Raw genomic sequence first — 15,344 nt, 5'->3', positions numbered from 1 at the left:
TGTGTGTTGGGGTGTTGATGTGTGTGTAGGAGTGTTGGGGCATGTGTGTTGGTGTTGACGCGTGTGTAGGAGTGTTAGGGGTACGTGTTGGAGTGTTATTTGTGTAGGAGTGTTGGGTGTGTGTTGGTGTTAACTTGAATGTAGGAGTGTTGGGGTGTTGCGTGTGTAGGAGTGTTGGGTCATTTGTGTTGGTGTGTGTATAGGAGTGTTGGGGTGTGTGTGTTGGGGTGTTGATGTGTGTGTAGGAGTGTTGGGGTATTGTATGTGTAGGAGTGTTGGGGCATGTGTATTGTGTGTGTAGGAGTGTTGGAGTGTGTATGTTGGGGTGTTGATGTGTATGTAGGAGTGTCAGGTTTGCATAGGTTTGTGTACACACGTTCACGTGTAGCTCCTCCTCATTTAATTCCACAAAGCTCCACCCCCAAACTCGGTGCCAACTTCCTCTCTCCGCACTCGGGTCCCCTTCTCCTACCAACTGCTCTCTCCCTGGGCACCTAAGACAGCTGAAGGTCTGTGACCATCTGCCTGAGCCTTTGCCCAGCGACAGGAACCAGTGCGCAGGGCTCCCTTTCTGCCGGTCAGATCACGCCGTGCATCTGCAGAACAGCTCCAGGAGGCTCTGACAGCAGAGAGCAGGGCCTTCCTCCTGCCTGTCCCATTACCTCCTTCGGGTCAGTCCCTACAGAGGGGGTGTTTGGGTCCCAGGACTCCTTTGAGGTGCTCTCCCAGCCAGCAGTACCCCTTCCTCCCCTATAAGAGCGGCTTCCCTGCACGTACCCCAGCCTCAGGCATCGCCTGTGACCTTGCCAGGACAGTGGCGGGGGATTTCCTGAGTCGGGGTTGCACTCTCGTCCCCCTAGGCAGGTACAAAAGCTCAAAAGGGCTGAGCGCTGAGCACAGCGGCCTGCGGGTGTCCAGGCGCTCACGTGTCCCTCTCTGTCTCCACAGCGGAGCTGGAGTTTGTTCAGATCATCATCATCGTGGTGGTGATGATGGTGATGGTGGTGGTGATCACCTGCCTGCTGAGCCACTACAAGCTGTCTGCGCGGTCCTTCATCAGCCGGCACAGCCAGGGGCGGAGGAGAGAAGATGCCCTGTCCTCAGTAAGTGCCCCACCATCCTGTCTGTGGCCTGAGGCCCCAGCAGCAGTGGGACGCCCCTTGTAAAAACTCGAACGGGATCCAATGGCGGCGTTTGCAGGAAACAGATTCAGGGCAGGAAGACAGGGTCTGAGGAGCCCACCTGCTAGCAGCTTCCTCCCCTGAAATGGGAGGAAAGCACCCGCCAGGCGGGCCTCAGAGATGCTGGAGGAACGTGGGGAATGAAGAGCTGGGCTGGGAAGAGGCTTCGTGATCCACTCACGCACTCAGCTGACTTTCTAGCAGCCTCGGGTCCCAGGCTCTGCAAGGCCCCAGGAGTGGGCAGCACACAGGTCCTTGCTGTCACGGAGCTGACGTTCCAGGAGGGAGATGAGGAGACACCCGGTGGTGATAGCGCCATGCGGCGGGAGATGTGACCACTGGGGGATGGGGGAGCCTCTGCGAGGAACCCTCGGCTGGGGAGGCAGGGCTGGGCTCACAAGCAGTGCAAGCTGACCCCTGCCCTGACCCACATCTCTCAGGGCTGAGTGGAGACAGACCTAGAGGGATGAGACTGAAAGCAGGGAAGCACCTGGGGCAGGCAGCATAGGAAGGCGTTCTGGGCCCACACAGAGGCCTGATGCAACAGGATGGTGGAGACAAGGGGCCGGCATTTGGCTCTACACCCACTGGGGTAGTGGTGGGAAAGGTGCCTGCAGTCCTGCAGCCCTGACCCAGACGGAAGGGAGGTGGCAGCCCTGCCCTCGCGCCTGTGCTATGCTGACATCTAGTCATGTGGTCACAGTGCCGTGGAGAGCCATAGAGGCAACAGGACACCAGGTCCTGGGGACCGAGTTTAATCCCAGCTCCACCAGTACTGGCCACGTGCCCTCAGACCTGTCCCTGATCCCCAAAATGGGGCTTCAGGTCCCCCACATGTAAAATGGGCTGACAGTCGCGTCCACCTCCCCGGAGATATGGGGCTTTAGCACAGAGCACGGGTCCGGCCACTACTGGCTGTAAAAGCACTTCCATCCATCCATCTGCCCGACCGATCTCTACCCAGCGCACACACATGGGGTACGCAGAACTCCCCCTGCGTTTGGGAAGTGGCTGTGAGCCAGTCCCAGGGGGTGCTGCTGGTGAGTTGGATGGGTGCAGACAAGAGCAAGTGCATGGATGAAGGAAGCCGAGGGCTGTGGCTGGGAAGCCGGGGCGAGCTGCTCTGGAGGCCGAGCTGCGAAGGACCAGGTGAAGTCGGAGCGGTAGTGTGAGGAGGACAGAGCCCTTCGGGCGGGACCCTGCTCTCCGTTACAGTCCTGGGTGTTGATCTCTCAGAGTTGTGAGAATTGATGGGCGTTCTGGAAACCCCAAGAGTTGCCCCTTCAAACCTCCACAAAGTCAGGGGCAAACAGGGCAGCTCCAGGTGGGTGGGAACTTGCCTGCCTCTGACGGTGAACTCCCGGCTCCACGTCGGCCGCCTGAAACCCTGCCGTTTGGTATCCTTCCGCAGGTGGACCAAAGGCTGGTGCAGAGTTAATCTCTAAATGGCTTCCATCTCTGCACCCAGGATATGTAACTCAACAACGTGGGGCGGGAAGCGGCTGTTTAAAGAGCAGGCTGGGAACTGCGGGGAGGGGGTGGCACGTGGCCAGCCCCGGGGCTGCGGCACGTCTCTGAGCCGGGTCTCGCCAGGTGTGGGGAGGACTCATAGAACAGGCAGCACTGGGTGTGGCCTCCACACTTCCGGGGACTCCTGGGGTTGGTGGCGGTGCTCAGAGTCCCTGGGCTGAGCCAAGTCAGCTGAGGAGCCTATTGGCCATGGTCCCGAGCCAGCAGGTCTGGGCACCTCTGCTTGCGTCAGGCCTCAGCCTCAGTGCGTCACCAGGTTGCCAGGGCAAGGAGCATCAGCCCTGGGACCTCTGATGGGAATGCCAGGCTCCCCAGACCCGGGACCCACTGTGCATCCCAGCATGCTGTCCGGAGGGCGTGCTGCAGACCTACTGCTCTCAAGCACCTACGTGTTTATTTGCTGTTGCTACCATTCCAACAACAAGCACCGGTTACATCTGCCCAGGGATGTTGTCAGGGACTTCAAGGGTTCACCCCACTTTCCAGAGGAGAAACTGGGAATGAGAGAGCTGGAACATTTGCCTGAGGCCACACTACTTGTCACTGCTGGTTTGAAGAGCCCACAGCCTATTCTGTCCTCCCTCAGATGCTGGGGAGTGACGGTGCCCTGGACATTCCAGAAGGCACCAGCCTTGCAGGGGCACACACTCCAGGCTGGGCTCACCTTGCCCCTGGGAGCCTCAGTGTGTGCATCTCCACAGTGGGTAGAAGCTACACGTGTGCGGCCCGTGGTCATGGGGAGGATGCACTTAGGGGAGAGTGTACCTTCCCAGAGGCGGACTGGAGGGGCCTCGCTGTTGTGGAGTGGGAGACAGCACCGGGGATCCTGCTGCCAGGAAGGGGGTAGAATTCTGTCCTGGCTCTCGGACACCTGCGGCCAATAGAAAGTCCCCTCCCACTGTCTACCCAGCCACCTGCACAGCCCCTGGGGTGCCTGGCTAGGTAAACACAGAGTCTTACTAGGCCTAAAACAGAATGTGGCAGCTTCCCTGGGGACCCCCCTGCCAGACAGGAGTCCCTGTGCCCTGTGGCCTTCCATAGAGATCCACACACAGCTCCTGTCTGCCCCGGGCCCAGTCTACATCCCCCCAGCCCACCCATGCTCTGCTCCTGGCATGACTCTCTGACCACAGCCCCTTTTCAGGGTGACCCTGGGGGTCCCCTCTTGCCTGTATGGAGACAAGAGCTTGTGCGTGCCCCACCCACCTGCCTCACCATCTCGGGTAAGACCCTGAGCTCTGAGATCCGGTCCCGGCCTTGTCACCTCCTTGCTGTGTGACACTGGGCAAGGATCTGCCCTCTGAGGGTAAGGCTGCAGTGCAGGCGAGCCCCTCGGCCAGGAATGGCGCTTCCACCCTGGCGCTGCTCCGAGGGTATCCGGGACGTGATGCAGAACGTCACTGCAGTGACCGCCCAGCCACCAAGTGGCCCAGACCTCAGGTTTATCCAGAAAGGCAATCCCAGTCTTCGTGCCCAAGGCCTGCACGGACCAGGAACTCAGGCCTTCGATGGGGTGACCCTTTGTCCTCTTTATCCCCAAATCAGTCCTCAGCGTGGGTCTCCTGCTCCCGAGAGAACCCAGCCCGCCAAGGGCCCATTTCCCAGGGGCAAGGACAAGACTGTGGCCAGGCCAGTGTGCAACCATCTGCCAGCAGCAGGAACCAAAGACCTTGCGTCCACTCCCATGGCCTCAGGACATACTGAATTCCCCCAGGCCCCTTGTGCTGGGCTGTGTCCTGGCCAGAATCATCTTTCGCTCTTTAGAAACAGCTCTGAGTCCTCGCTGTTCGATGGAAGGCCATCCCGTGCCCTGGGATGGGAAGATTGTGCCTGGGGACTCCAGGGGAAGGATGGGGAGCTGCGTTCTGGCCTCATGGTGTTAAGACTCTGGAGGGGTCTGGGAGGAGCTGCCTGAGCGTCAGCTCACTGCAGCTGCCTGGTTTTGTCACTGAGGTCTTCTCCAAGTGTGAGTGAAGTCTCTTCCAGTGCGTTTGCCCATAGCTGCGCTTGACTGTAGCAGCAAAGTTCAGTGGTATGACAGAGACCCGCTGGCCCACAAAGCAGAAAATATTTTGCTCTCTGTCTCTTTATGGAAACAGTTTTCAGACCCTTGGTCTAGAAGCCTCTAGATGGGGAAGGTACAGGCAGACTGGGTGCACCCATTTCCAAGAAGAGGAGTCCACCCCAAGCCCTTGCAGCCTAGGAGTGGTTGGAGATTGCTGGGAGCAGGGGGCTTGTCAGCAGTGGCTATAGGATTGGAACCTGTCCTTGTCCTCCACCTGGGGATGACTGCCAGACATAGCCAGAGGCTGGGGAAGGTTCCAGATGATTCTGAAGCTGAGCCCCCCTCCCTCCACTTCTCAGGTCACTTTGGGACTTAATTCCACAAACATGACTCGCACAGGTCACCCAGCAACTTTCGCACTCGAGTAGCAACCTGAGCACTCACTGACTGCATACCACGCGGCGCCTGGCATTGGGGAAATGGTAGCAGCTCCTGTACGGCGAGTGAAACCCATGAATAGGCTACCAGGGGCAGAGGGACAAAGACTCTGGTGCAGGAGGGGACTGGAGGAGACTGGAGGAGGTGCCTGATCTGCCTGAGGGCTAACGGAGAGCTCCGGGGTTAGCACGTCTTCGCCTGGGGTTAGCACGTCTTCGCCTTCGAGGGGCATGAGGGGAAGGAAGGTCAAAGTTCTTCAGGAAAGGGAGGAAAGAGGGGCCATTGGTCCAGGCCCAGAATGGGCTCAAATCCAAAGGCAAGACGTGAGAGTCTGTGTTCCCTGGGCACCTTACAGAACACACTGTACGGTGCATTGCAGGTGCTGTCATCAGCCCGCTATACAGATAGGAAAACTCGTTAAAGGAAACAGCTGTACTACAGCCGTGGACATCTACAGGGGCATGGGTCTTAGTAAGGGGTTGGAACTTTCTCTCCTGGAGGCAGTGGGGGGCCCAAAGGGTTTAAGCAGTGGAGTGACAGGGTGTGGGGTGGGGGGTGTGAGGGAGATGTTCCCGTTTCTGTGAGGAGGAAGGGCCATGGGGAAGGGCAAGAGTGGAGGAGGAGACCCTGGAAGACCCCTCAAGGACCTCAAAGACCAGTGGCACTCGCAGCCTCTGGGAGATTGTGAGACACGTAGCCTCACCAGTCCTCCTGCTACAGAATCTGTATTTTTGCAGGCTGCAGATGGAATGTGTGCACGTGGAGGCGCTGGTTCCAGAGGACTTTGCTGTCTACTAGGCACAGATGCTGGGGAGAGAGGTGGATAGAACTGTTTAATAGAGGGAGAAGTAAGAGGAGATCAAGGGTGGGTGGGTGGAACAAGGGTGGTGGTGAGAGGAGCTGTCAGGAATGATCCCGTGGATCTGGCTTTGCAACTTGAAGAATTTCTAAATGAAATTTCCATTCATTAAATCAGGAGACAAGGCAGGATAAGACCTCCTTAAGGGGTAGGAGTGTTCCTGATGGGACAGTTTTGAGGGCCACAGAGCTTCCTAGTGGCCATATGGGAAATTACCGCCCTCTAGCTGTTCCTACCCAGGCTGCAGGTGAGCGGTATCCTACCTGGGAACCCTCAAAAAACCTGCCCCAAGGGAACTTTTGAGGTGATGGACATACTCATTATCTTGATTGTGGTAAGAGGTTCTTGGTATAAATATATGCCCGAGCTTACCAAATTGTATGCTTTGAATATGTCCATTTATTTGCATATCAGTTATATTTCAATGAAGCTATAAAAGTAACAGACATCCCTTTCCCCGGGCCCAGGGCTCACTGTCATGGCATTTGGGGAAACTCAGAGGAACTGGCCCTGGCATGGGGTCTCATTTTCCTGGGAGGAGGTCCAGGCCCCTGCTATAATCTCAGAGCAGATGGCATAAGCTTCATGAAGTGGCAGCTGTGCCCCTGCACCCAGACCAGAGCTTGGCACCGCAGTGGAACCACACTCCTCGTTTGCCGGAGACCGAATCACTGTTTTATGGCAGAGCAACCGCCTTGAGGACTTTCCTCAACTCTCCTGTTTTTCACCTGTGAACTGGGATATCAGTAATAATGGGCTCACTAGATCGAGGGAGAGAAAGACTGTAAAGAAATAAATGCATAGAAGCAATGATTAAGGTAGGACAGGTGCTAGAAAGGGAATCAACAGATGACAAGGTTCCCAAGAGGCCCTTTACATGCTGGTCTCTACGGGTCTGCAGGGGACGCTGGAACTGAAAGTGGACAGGAGCTGGCCGTGCAGCCTGGCGGCCGTGCAAAGGACCTGCGGCTCAGGCTCAGCTTGTTGGGGCCCCATGGGGCCAGTGAGTGTGACTGGTGGGAGTCTGGAGGTGACTCCCAGCACATTCACATGCTACCTGAGTGCCATGTGGGCTCCGGGTGGATTTTATGTTCAAATTCAGCAAGTGCTTGAGCAACTCAGTGAGGCAAGTACTCTAATCGCAAGTACTATAATTCAGGTACAGAAACTGCAGCATTGACATTAAATAACTTGCTGCAGGTCACACAGCCAGCAGGGGGCCCAGGCCCAGGGGAGTGGGGCCAGGGGTGAGGGGCTGAGGCCACGCTCAGCCTCCGGAGAAGCCACTAAGGCCCCTGGGAAGCTACGGCCGGCTTTGAGAAGGGGGCTTCACGAGTTGGTGTATGTTTCGGAAAGTGTCAGGCTGGATTTTCGGGGGACAGCAGTGGGCACCGTAGGGATCAGTGAGGAGGCGATTGTGGTCATGTCCTGGAAAAGCGTCCAGGGCCAGGGCTGGGGAAGCTGGTGCGGAAGCAGAGAGGTGGGTGGTTCAAGAGCTGATTCCAGGGTAAAGGCCTAAGAGTCGAATCTGGGTTGAGCCTTTGCTGTCCCTCCTGCCCACCCCACTGACCCTGCTTGTACCTTTCCTCCCATGCAGGAAGGATGCCTGTGGCCCTCCGAGAGCACAGTGTCAGGCAACGGAATCCCAGAGGTGAGACCTCCCTCTGCCTCCCCTCCAACAGCCCCACCCCACCCCGGGCTGCTCCCCGAAAGCAGTGTGGGCTGCTAAAGGCTCACCCCTCCGCGCTTCTCTGCAGTGTCCTTGCTGCTGGGATCCTCCTTGCCCGAGATAATCTGCTCCCTGCCCCTGAGGGAGCAGTCCAGCTCTCTGCTTTCTGCACATGGGAGCCCGGACGCTGCCCCTGTTTCGAGGAGGTGGTGCAGCTCTGCAGTGCTGCCCACAGGCCAGGGCCCCCCGCGAGATCAGGCTGTCGGCTCCTGCCCCCGCCAGCCCTGCCGCCCTCTCACTCTCCCCAGAGAGCCAAGTCCCATGCAGCAGAACTCCAGGCTCAGGATCGCTTCTGGACGACCGACCTGAGAAGGCCGCCCTCCCTCACTCCCGCTCTGCTTCCTCCAGCCGCAGGTCTACGCCCCGCCTCGGCCCACCGACCGCCTGGCCGTGCCGCCCTTCGCCCAGCGGGACCGCTTCCACCGCTTCCAGCCCACCTACCCGTACCTGCAGCACGAGATCGACCTGCCCCCCACCATCTCGCTGTCGGACGGGGAGGAGCCCCCACCCTACCAGGGCCCCTGCACCCTCCAGCTTCGGGACCCCGAGCAGCAGCTGGAACTGAACCGGGAGTCGGTGCGCGCACCCCCAAACAGAACCATCTTCGACAGTGACCTGATGGATAGTGCCAGGCTGGGCGGCCCGTGCCCCCCCAGCAGTAACTCGGGCATCAGCGCCACGTGCTACGGCAGTGGCGGGCGCATGGAGGGGCCGCCGCCCACCTACAGCGAGGTCATCGGCCACTACCCGGGGTCCTCCTTCCAGCACCAGCAGAGCAGTGGGCCGCCCTCCTTGCTGGAGGGGACCCGGCTCCACCACACACACATCGCGCCCCTAGAGAGTGCAGCCATCTGGAGCAAAGAGAAGGATAAACAGAAAGGACACGCTCTCTAGGGTCCCCGGGGGGCCGGGCTGGGGCTGCGCAGGTGAAAAGGCAGGACACTCCGCGCTGCTTAGAAGAGGAGTGAGAGGAAGGCAGGGGCACAGCAATGCGCCGTGTACCCTCCCCTCCCACCTCCCTGTGTATAAATATTTACATGTGATGTCTGGTCTGAATGCACAAGCTAAGAGAGCTTGCAAAAAAGAAAAAAGAAAAAAAAAACACGTTTCTTTGTTGAGCTGTGTCTTGAAGGCAAAAGAGAAAAAAGTTTCTACAGTAGTCTTTCTTGTTTCTAGTTGAGCTGCGTGCGTGAATGCTTATTTTCTTTTGTTTATGATAATTTCACTTAACTTTAAAGACATATTTGCACAAAACCTTTGTTTAAAGATCTGCAATATTATATATATAAATATATATAAGATAAGAGAAACTGTATGTGCGAGGGCAGGAGTATTTTTGTATTAGAAGAGGCCTATTAAAAAAAAAGTTGTTTTCTGAACTAGAAGAGGAAAAAAAATGGCAATTTTTGAGTGCCAAGTCAGAAAGTGTGTATTACCTTGTAAAGAAAAAAATTACAAAGCAGGGGTTTAGAGTTATTTATATAAATGTTGAGATTTTGCACTATTTTTTAATATAAATATGTCAGTGCTTGCTTGATGGAAACTTCTCTCGTGTCTGTTGAGACTTTAAGGGAGAAATGTCGGAATTTCAGAGTTGCCTGATGGCAGAGGGTAGCCCCCCGTGGAGTCTGCAGAGAGGCCTTGGCTGGGAGCGGCGGGCTTTCCCGAGGGGCCGCTGTCCCTGCAGAGTGGATGCTGCTTCTGCCTAGTGACAGGTTATCACCACGTTATACATTCCCTACCGAAGGAGACACATTTTTTCCCCCTCTGGCCCAGAACAGCCTTTAAATCACAAGCAAAATAGGAAAGTTAACCATGGAGGCACGGAGTTCCACGTAGTGGTTTTGCCTTTCCCAAAAATGAAAATAAACTGTTACCGAAGGAATTAGTTTTTCCTCTTCTTTTTTCCAACCATGAAGGTCCCCGTGGGGTGGAGCATGATGCCCCTCACAAGCCACAGTGGCTGGTGCACGGGCTGCCAGGGACAAGCCAGAGGGCTCGATGTCCTGTCTGTGCAGGGCGCTTTGGTGGTGGTTCAGCCGGCTCAAGGTTCACTGGTGAAGGCAGGTGCGGTAACTGCCGCACTGGACCCTAGGAAGGCCCAGGGTATTCGAAATCTGACCTCATCCTGTCTGTTTCCCTTCACGGATCAATTCTCACTTGAGAGGCCAATAAACAGATAACCCAACATGAAAAGGTGACAAGCCCGGGGTTTCTCCCAGGATAGGTGAAAGGGTTAAAGTGAGTAAAGCAGTTGAGTCAACACCAACCCAAGCTGCGGGTGCAGAATTCACCTTTTCTCTTCCCACCTTTCCATCTCCTTACCCCACAGAAACAACGCTTCACTTCTGGTGCGTCTGTTGATCTGTGTTTTCATTTACATCTCTATTAGGCTCTGCTCTTGTTCTTCAGATTTTCACCAAATAGATTTGGGGTTGGCGGGACCTGCTGGTGACATGCAGGTGAAGGGGGGAAGGGGCACGCAAGCATAAATAGAGGTGACGAGAGGAGAGCATGAAGGGTGGGGCCTTGGGACCCACTGGGGCCAGTGGCTGGAGCTCGACGTGTTTCCTCCCCATGGGGGTGGGAGGTCCCCCAGCTGGAAGAGCAGACTCCCAGCTGCTACCCCCTCCCTTCCCATGGGAGTGACTTTCCTTTGTGGGCAGAATGCTGACTAGCAGACTAACATAAAAGAAAGATATAAGAGGCAATAACTATTGTTTGTGAACAACTTTTTTAACTTCCAAAACAAAAACCTGAGCACAGTTTTGAAGTTCTAGCCACCTGAACTGCATGCATGTGAAACATGTGCTTTAAGAAGGTGGCAGCTGACAGACGTGGGCTCTGCGTGCCGCCAGCCTAGTAGAAAGTTCTCGTTCATTGGCAACAGCAGAACCTGTCTCTCCGTGAAGTCGTCAGCCTAAAATTTGTTTCTCTCTAGAAGAGGATTCTTTGAAAAGGTCCTGCAGAGAAATCAATACAGGTTATCCTGAAAGGTACAAGGACACATTTGTAAAGATTATTGAAACGTATCTTTCCTTTATGTGACGTGTCTCTAGTGCCTTACTGAAGAAGCAGTGACACTCCTGTCACAGGGTGGGGACATTCCTGGCCAGTGCCTCACTCACCTGGGACTGGTATCCCCTCCCAGGGTCCACCAAGGGCTCCTGCTTTTCAGACACCCCATCGTCCTCGCGCGTCCTCACCCTCTCTCCACTGAGGAGGTGCTTAGCTTGGTGAGGTGACCCCTCCTGCTCCTCCAATCTTTTTTGACAAGGTTTGTGCACAACTCCCATCTAGGCTGAAAACCTAGAAGTGGATCTTGTGTGTGTGCATGGCGTCAGCCCAAAGCCAGGCTGAGGCAGTCCCCATATCCTCTTGAGCCAAAGTGTTTGGGTCTCGTTGCATCATGGTATGGTCTGGATTTGTGGGAATGGCTTTGCATGAGAAAAGGGAGGAGAGTGGTTGCTGCCCTCAGCCGGCTTGAGGACAGAGCCTGTCCCTCTCGTGACAACTCCGTGTTGAAGCCCATTGTCCCCGGCTTCATGCCCAATGGATGGCAGAAGTTCATGGGGGTGGTGACCTATCAAAGGCTGGGCGCATCCCAAGACAGCCAGCAGGTCGTCTCTGGAAACGACCAGAGTTAAGCTCTTCGCTTCTCTGCTGGGGGTGCACCCTTTCCTCTAGATGGTAGTTGTCACATTATCTTTGAAGACTCTTGGACTGCCCCTGAGGAGGCCCTCTTTTCCAGTAGGAAGTTAGATGGGGCTCTCGGAAGTGGCTAGTTGGAGGGGGACCAGCTTGGTTTCAGGGATCTGCCGTTCCATCCCGGTTCAGGGAAGGCCGAGGGTGACTTTCTCTAGCCTCGTCACTGTTTCTCTAGCCTTGTCACTGTCTCCCTGCCTGTCAATCACCACCTTTCCTCTAGAGGAGGAAAATTATCTCCCCTGCAAAGCCCGGTTCTGCACAGACGATTTCGCGAATTGTGCTAAGAACCTTCCGTGTTCTCAAAAAGCCCAGTGTTTTTGCAAAGAATGAAAAGGGACCCCATATGTAGCAAAAATCAGGGCTGGGGGAGAGCCGGGTTCATGCCCTGTCCTCACTGGTCGTCCCTATGAATTGTACGTTTCAGAGAAATTTTTTTTCCTATGTGCAACACGAAGCTTCCAGAACCATGAAATATCCCGATGATAAGGAAAGAAAATGTTGTTGTTGTGTTTTTTTCTGGAAACTGCTTGAAATCTTGCTGTACTATAGAGCTCAGAAGGACACAGCCCGTCCTCCCCTGCCTGCCTGATTCCATGGCTGTTGTGCTGATTCCAATGCTTTCACGTTGGTTCCTGGCGTGGGAACTGCTCTCCTTTGCAGCTCCATTTCCCAAGCTCTGTTCAAGTTAAACTTATGTAAGCGCTCTGTGGCACGCGGGGCGCGCACCCACGCCCCGCTGCATAAGACTCTGTATTTGGATGCCAATCCACAGGCCTGAAGAAACTGCTTGTTGTGTATCAGTAATCATTAGTGGCAATGATGACATTCTGAAAAGCTGCAATACTTATACAATAAATTTTACAATTCTTTGGAATGAGGCTTTTTCACTTCTTTGGCCAAATGTAGCTCTTCTCACTCCCCACCCGTTTCTACAACAACCCCGATGCATTCAATGGAGGGGGAGAGATCCCTCGGAGCTGCTGTGTAACCTTGAACAATTCATTCAACCTTTCTGTTTTATTAGTTCAGGCAGCATTCAGGGAGCCCCGTGAAAACACTAGCTCAGGCAGGTTCCGGTAAAGGGGGTGGTCATTGTTGTTAAATGATTTTGCAAGACACTGCATACTTTTCCTCCCTCTTGGGAAATCATTATTTCCCATAGCATGACGAAAGCTCTGATAAGGTCTGCAAGAAAAAAAACTATCTTAGGTAGGGTTCTTCCAGAAGTAACCCTGAGACGTGGTCTTGTGTACAAGGGATTAAGGACGTTTTAAGGATGTGCTCCCAGGGAGATTCAGCTAAGGGAGTCAGGGAAGAGGATCAAGGAGGGGGAGAAGCTGAGCAAGGTAGACACTTGTGGACAAAGTTCCAGCGTCAACTTGATCCCAAGGGGACCTGTCGGGGCTCTGGACCCTGGAAAGGTAGAGTCCCAGACCCTTCTGGCTCTTGGTGCACAAGATGGAGGAGTGAGTCTCAGAAGCTGCAGAACTGTCCTCCCAGAAGTCAACCACTAGCAATGCTCATGGAGGCAGGGGGAGGGCTACAGAGACCCACTAAAGGGTTCCAATGGGGCCTGGGGCACCTGCAGTAACCACTACAGAAACTGTCTCATTTATTTTTCTACAGTTCACCCTTGAACAACGAGGGGTTCAAGGCACACTGAAACCCTCTGCTGTCAAAAGTTCATGCGTTGCTTGTAAAAAAAATTTTTTTTAGAGATGGGGATCTCACCTTGTCACCTAGGTTGGAGTACAGTGGTACCATCATAGCTCACTGCAGCCTCGACCTCCCAGGATGAAGCATTCCTCCTGCCTTAGTCTCCTGAGTAGCTGGGACTAGGTGTGTGTGCATCACCACGCCTGACTAATTTTTTATTAGTCTATTATTTGTAGAGATGAGTTCTCCCTACGTTGCACAGGCTGGCCTTGAACTTCTGGGCTCAAGAGATCCACCCTCAGGTTCCTCAAAGTGCTGGGATTATAGGCATGAGCCACTGCACCGGCTTTATGCTTTATTTTTGCTTCCTCCAAAACTTAACTACTAATAGCCCTACTGTTCACCAGGAGCCTTACCGATTAATAAACAGTCGATTGCCACATGAATAGACTAGTATCTATATATATTTCATGCATTTATGACATACCTTTTTAACATTTTATAATATTTTAGGTTACATGTTCATCTGCGAGTTTTTTCCAATTGCTGTAAACCTCCAAAATATTTTCCAATCCATTAATTGAAACAATCTACGTATAAGTGGACCTGCACAGTTCAAACCTATGTTGTTCCAAGGGTCAACTGAATCAACTTTAATGTCTGATTAAGACTATTTTTAATCAGTCAATATAAAGATGCAAAGACCCCACCACCATGAGGGACTGGACACCATTTGGCCTCAGCCCCAGGGTTTCCTAAGCATCTGGACCTCAGGGCCCTAGAAACAGCTCACTGCTTTGAGGAATGCTGCCCAAGACAGCAGCCCACATGATCAGGACAGAACTCAGCACCCTCTGCCTTCCCAGGGCCCTTTCTGGTGGAGAAAAACCTCAGATATTATGAAGAATTGGAGAGAAACCAAAAGAGCTTGTAACTCCTCGGTGGTGAGAGCAATGGACCAAACATGATACCCCAGCTGCCTCCTGCTAGGGGTCATTCCCCTGCAGACCCTCAACCACCAGGTCCCTAGCATGAGGTTGACACGGGCACCATGAGATGCTGGCACTTGGTGTTTCTGATGAGATAATGCCTGTAACATCATCCCAGCAGGGTGTCTGGTACCCACAAGGATTAGCCACTCTCCAGGCTAACGTGGACATCTACATGGGGCTTTCATATTACAATTGAATCCCTTGAACCTTCGGATCAGCCTGCAGGTCCTGGGCTGGGTCTGGAGACAGAACTGTGTCCCTCAGGTGGTCAGGACAGAATAGAGGTCCTTTCCCAGCTGGAGAGAGGAGTCTTGGGTTCTAATCAAGAAGGAGATCCCCCGAAATCCTTGAGTATAGCCCAAGTAGACACAGATCAAAATCAGAGCAGTCGACGCTTGCTGAGCACCTACTAAGTGCTGAGCTCAATGCTAAGTTCTTCTCTGAGGGCAGCAGCTAGTCACCTGGAAGGTTTCATCTTTCACTCCATCCACAACATTTTTTTTCTTTAATCACAACTGGGTGCCAGGCTGAGATAGCTGCTGGGAGATACCAGCACTCAGACGCAATCCCTGACCGCCGAGGATTCACCTTCAGGTTTTAGAGGCAGACTCAAACTGGAACCCCAGCACAGTAAGGTGAGGGGCAGGAGAGTGGGATTTTTGGAGGAAGGGGGTGGTTTATAGAAGACTGGATCTTCAGCTTAGAGATCAAGAGATCACCTTCCATACAGGGAAAAGAGGGAAGAGGGTGAACCGGGTAGCTGCATGAGCCCAGGTTGGGAGGGGACTTAGCACTGCTGCTGCTCGATATGACAAAGTGACCCCTGCAAAGGGAGGCAGGCCCCCCACTCTCCAGCACACCAGCCCAGAAGGGTGATGAGTGTGGGCTGACAAGCGGCCCCAGCATGATCACAAATGTCACTTCCTGTGGCTTCAGAGCATCACACAGGTACCGGAGAGAACAGCGAGAAGGGACCTGGGCTTGGGCGCCTTTAGGTCCACCTGATGAGCAGGCACTGTGCACCCACTGTGTGCCAGGGGCCACTGACAGGGACACGGTTGACCGGACAGATGCATCCTCGCCTTGGCACCTGCAGACTGGTATTGGCTGCAGGTGGCAGGCAGAGGCCCCCCACTTCCCCCTCACAGGCCTTATGTCAACGAGGCCACCCTGGGGATGGCCTTGGGGCCTCTTTGTGGGTACGCGAGCATCCCTGGCATGTCCAATCTTTGCTCGTCCTGACCGG

General features: G+C 54.4%; 1 protein-coding gene across 4 annotated transcripts in view; it reads left to right on the top strand.

The window, feature by feature from the left end:
- PMEPA1 (prostate transmembrane protein, androgen induced 1) overlaps positions 1 to 12,324 on the top strand; it is a 62,275-nt gene extending 49,951 nt beyond the window's left edge. Inside the window, exons 1-4 of one of the 4 annotated variants that reach the window (XM_009215875.4) lie at positions 249 to 671; positions 949 to 1,103; positions 7,611 to 7,664; positions 8,091 to 12,324. In XM_009215875.4, the coding sequence (XP_009214139.1) occupies positions 990 to 1,103; positions 7,611 to 7,664; positions 8,091 to 8,636 (714 nt within the window). In that variant the 5' untranslated portion in view covers positions 249 to 671; positions 949 to 989 and the 3' untranslated portion in view covers positions 8,637 to 12,324. Of the gene's footprint in view, positions 1 to 248; positions 672 to 947; positions 1,104 to 5,891; positions 5,974 to 7,610; positions 7,665 to 8,090 lie in introns of those variants that run through there. The other 3 variants (XM_031656862.1, XM_009215873.4, XM_031656861.1) reach the window with 3 other exon arrangements.
- Positions 12,325 to 15,344: the final 3,020 nt, after the last annotated feature.

This window comes from Papio anubis, chromosome 16 (assembly GCF_008728515.1).
Source record: "Papio anubis isolate 15944 chromosome 16, Panubis1.0, whole genome shotgun sequence".
In the NCBI taxonomy this organism is placed as follows: domain Eukaryota; kingdom Metazoa; phylum Chordata; class Mammalia; order Primates; family Cercopithecidae; genus Papio; species Papio anubis.
Note: the sequence above shows the minus strand (reverse complement) of the source record. Positions and strands in the feature narration are given on the sequence as shown.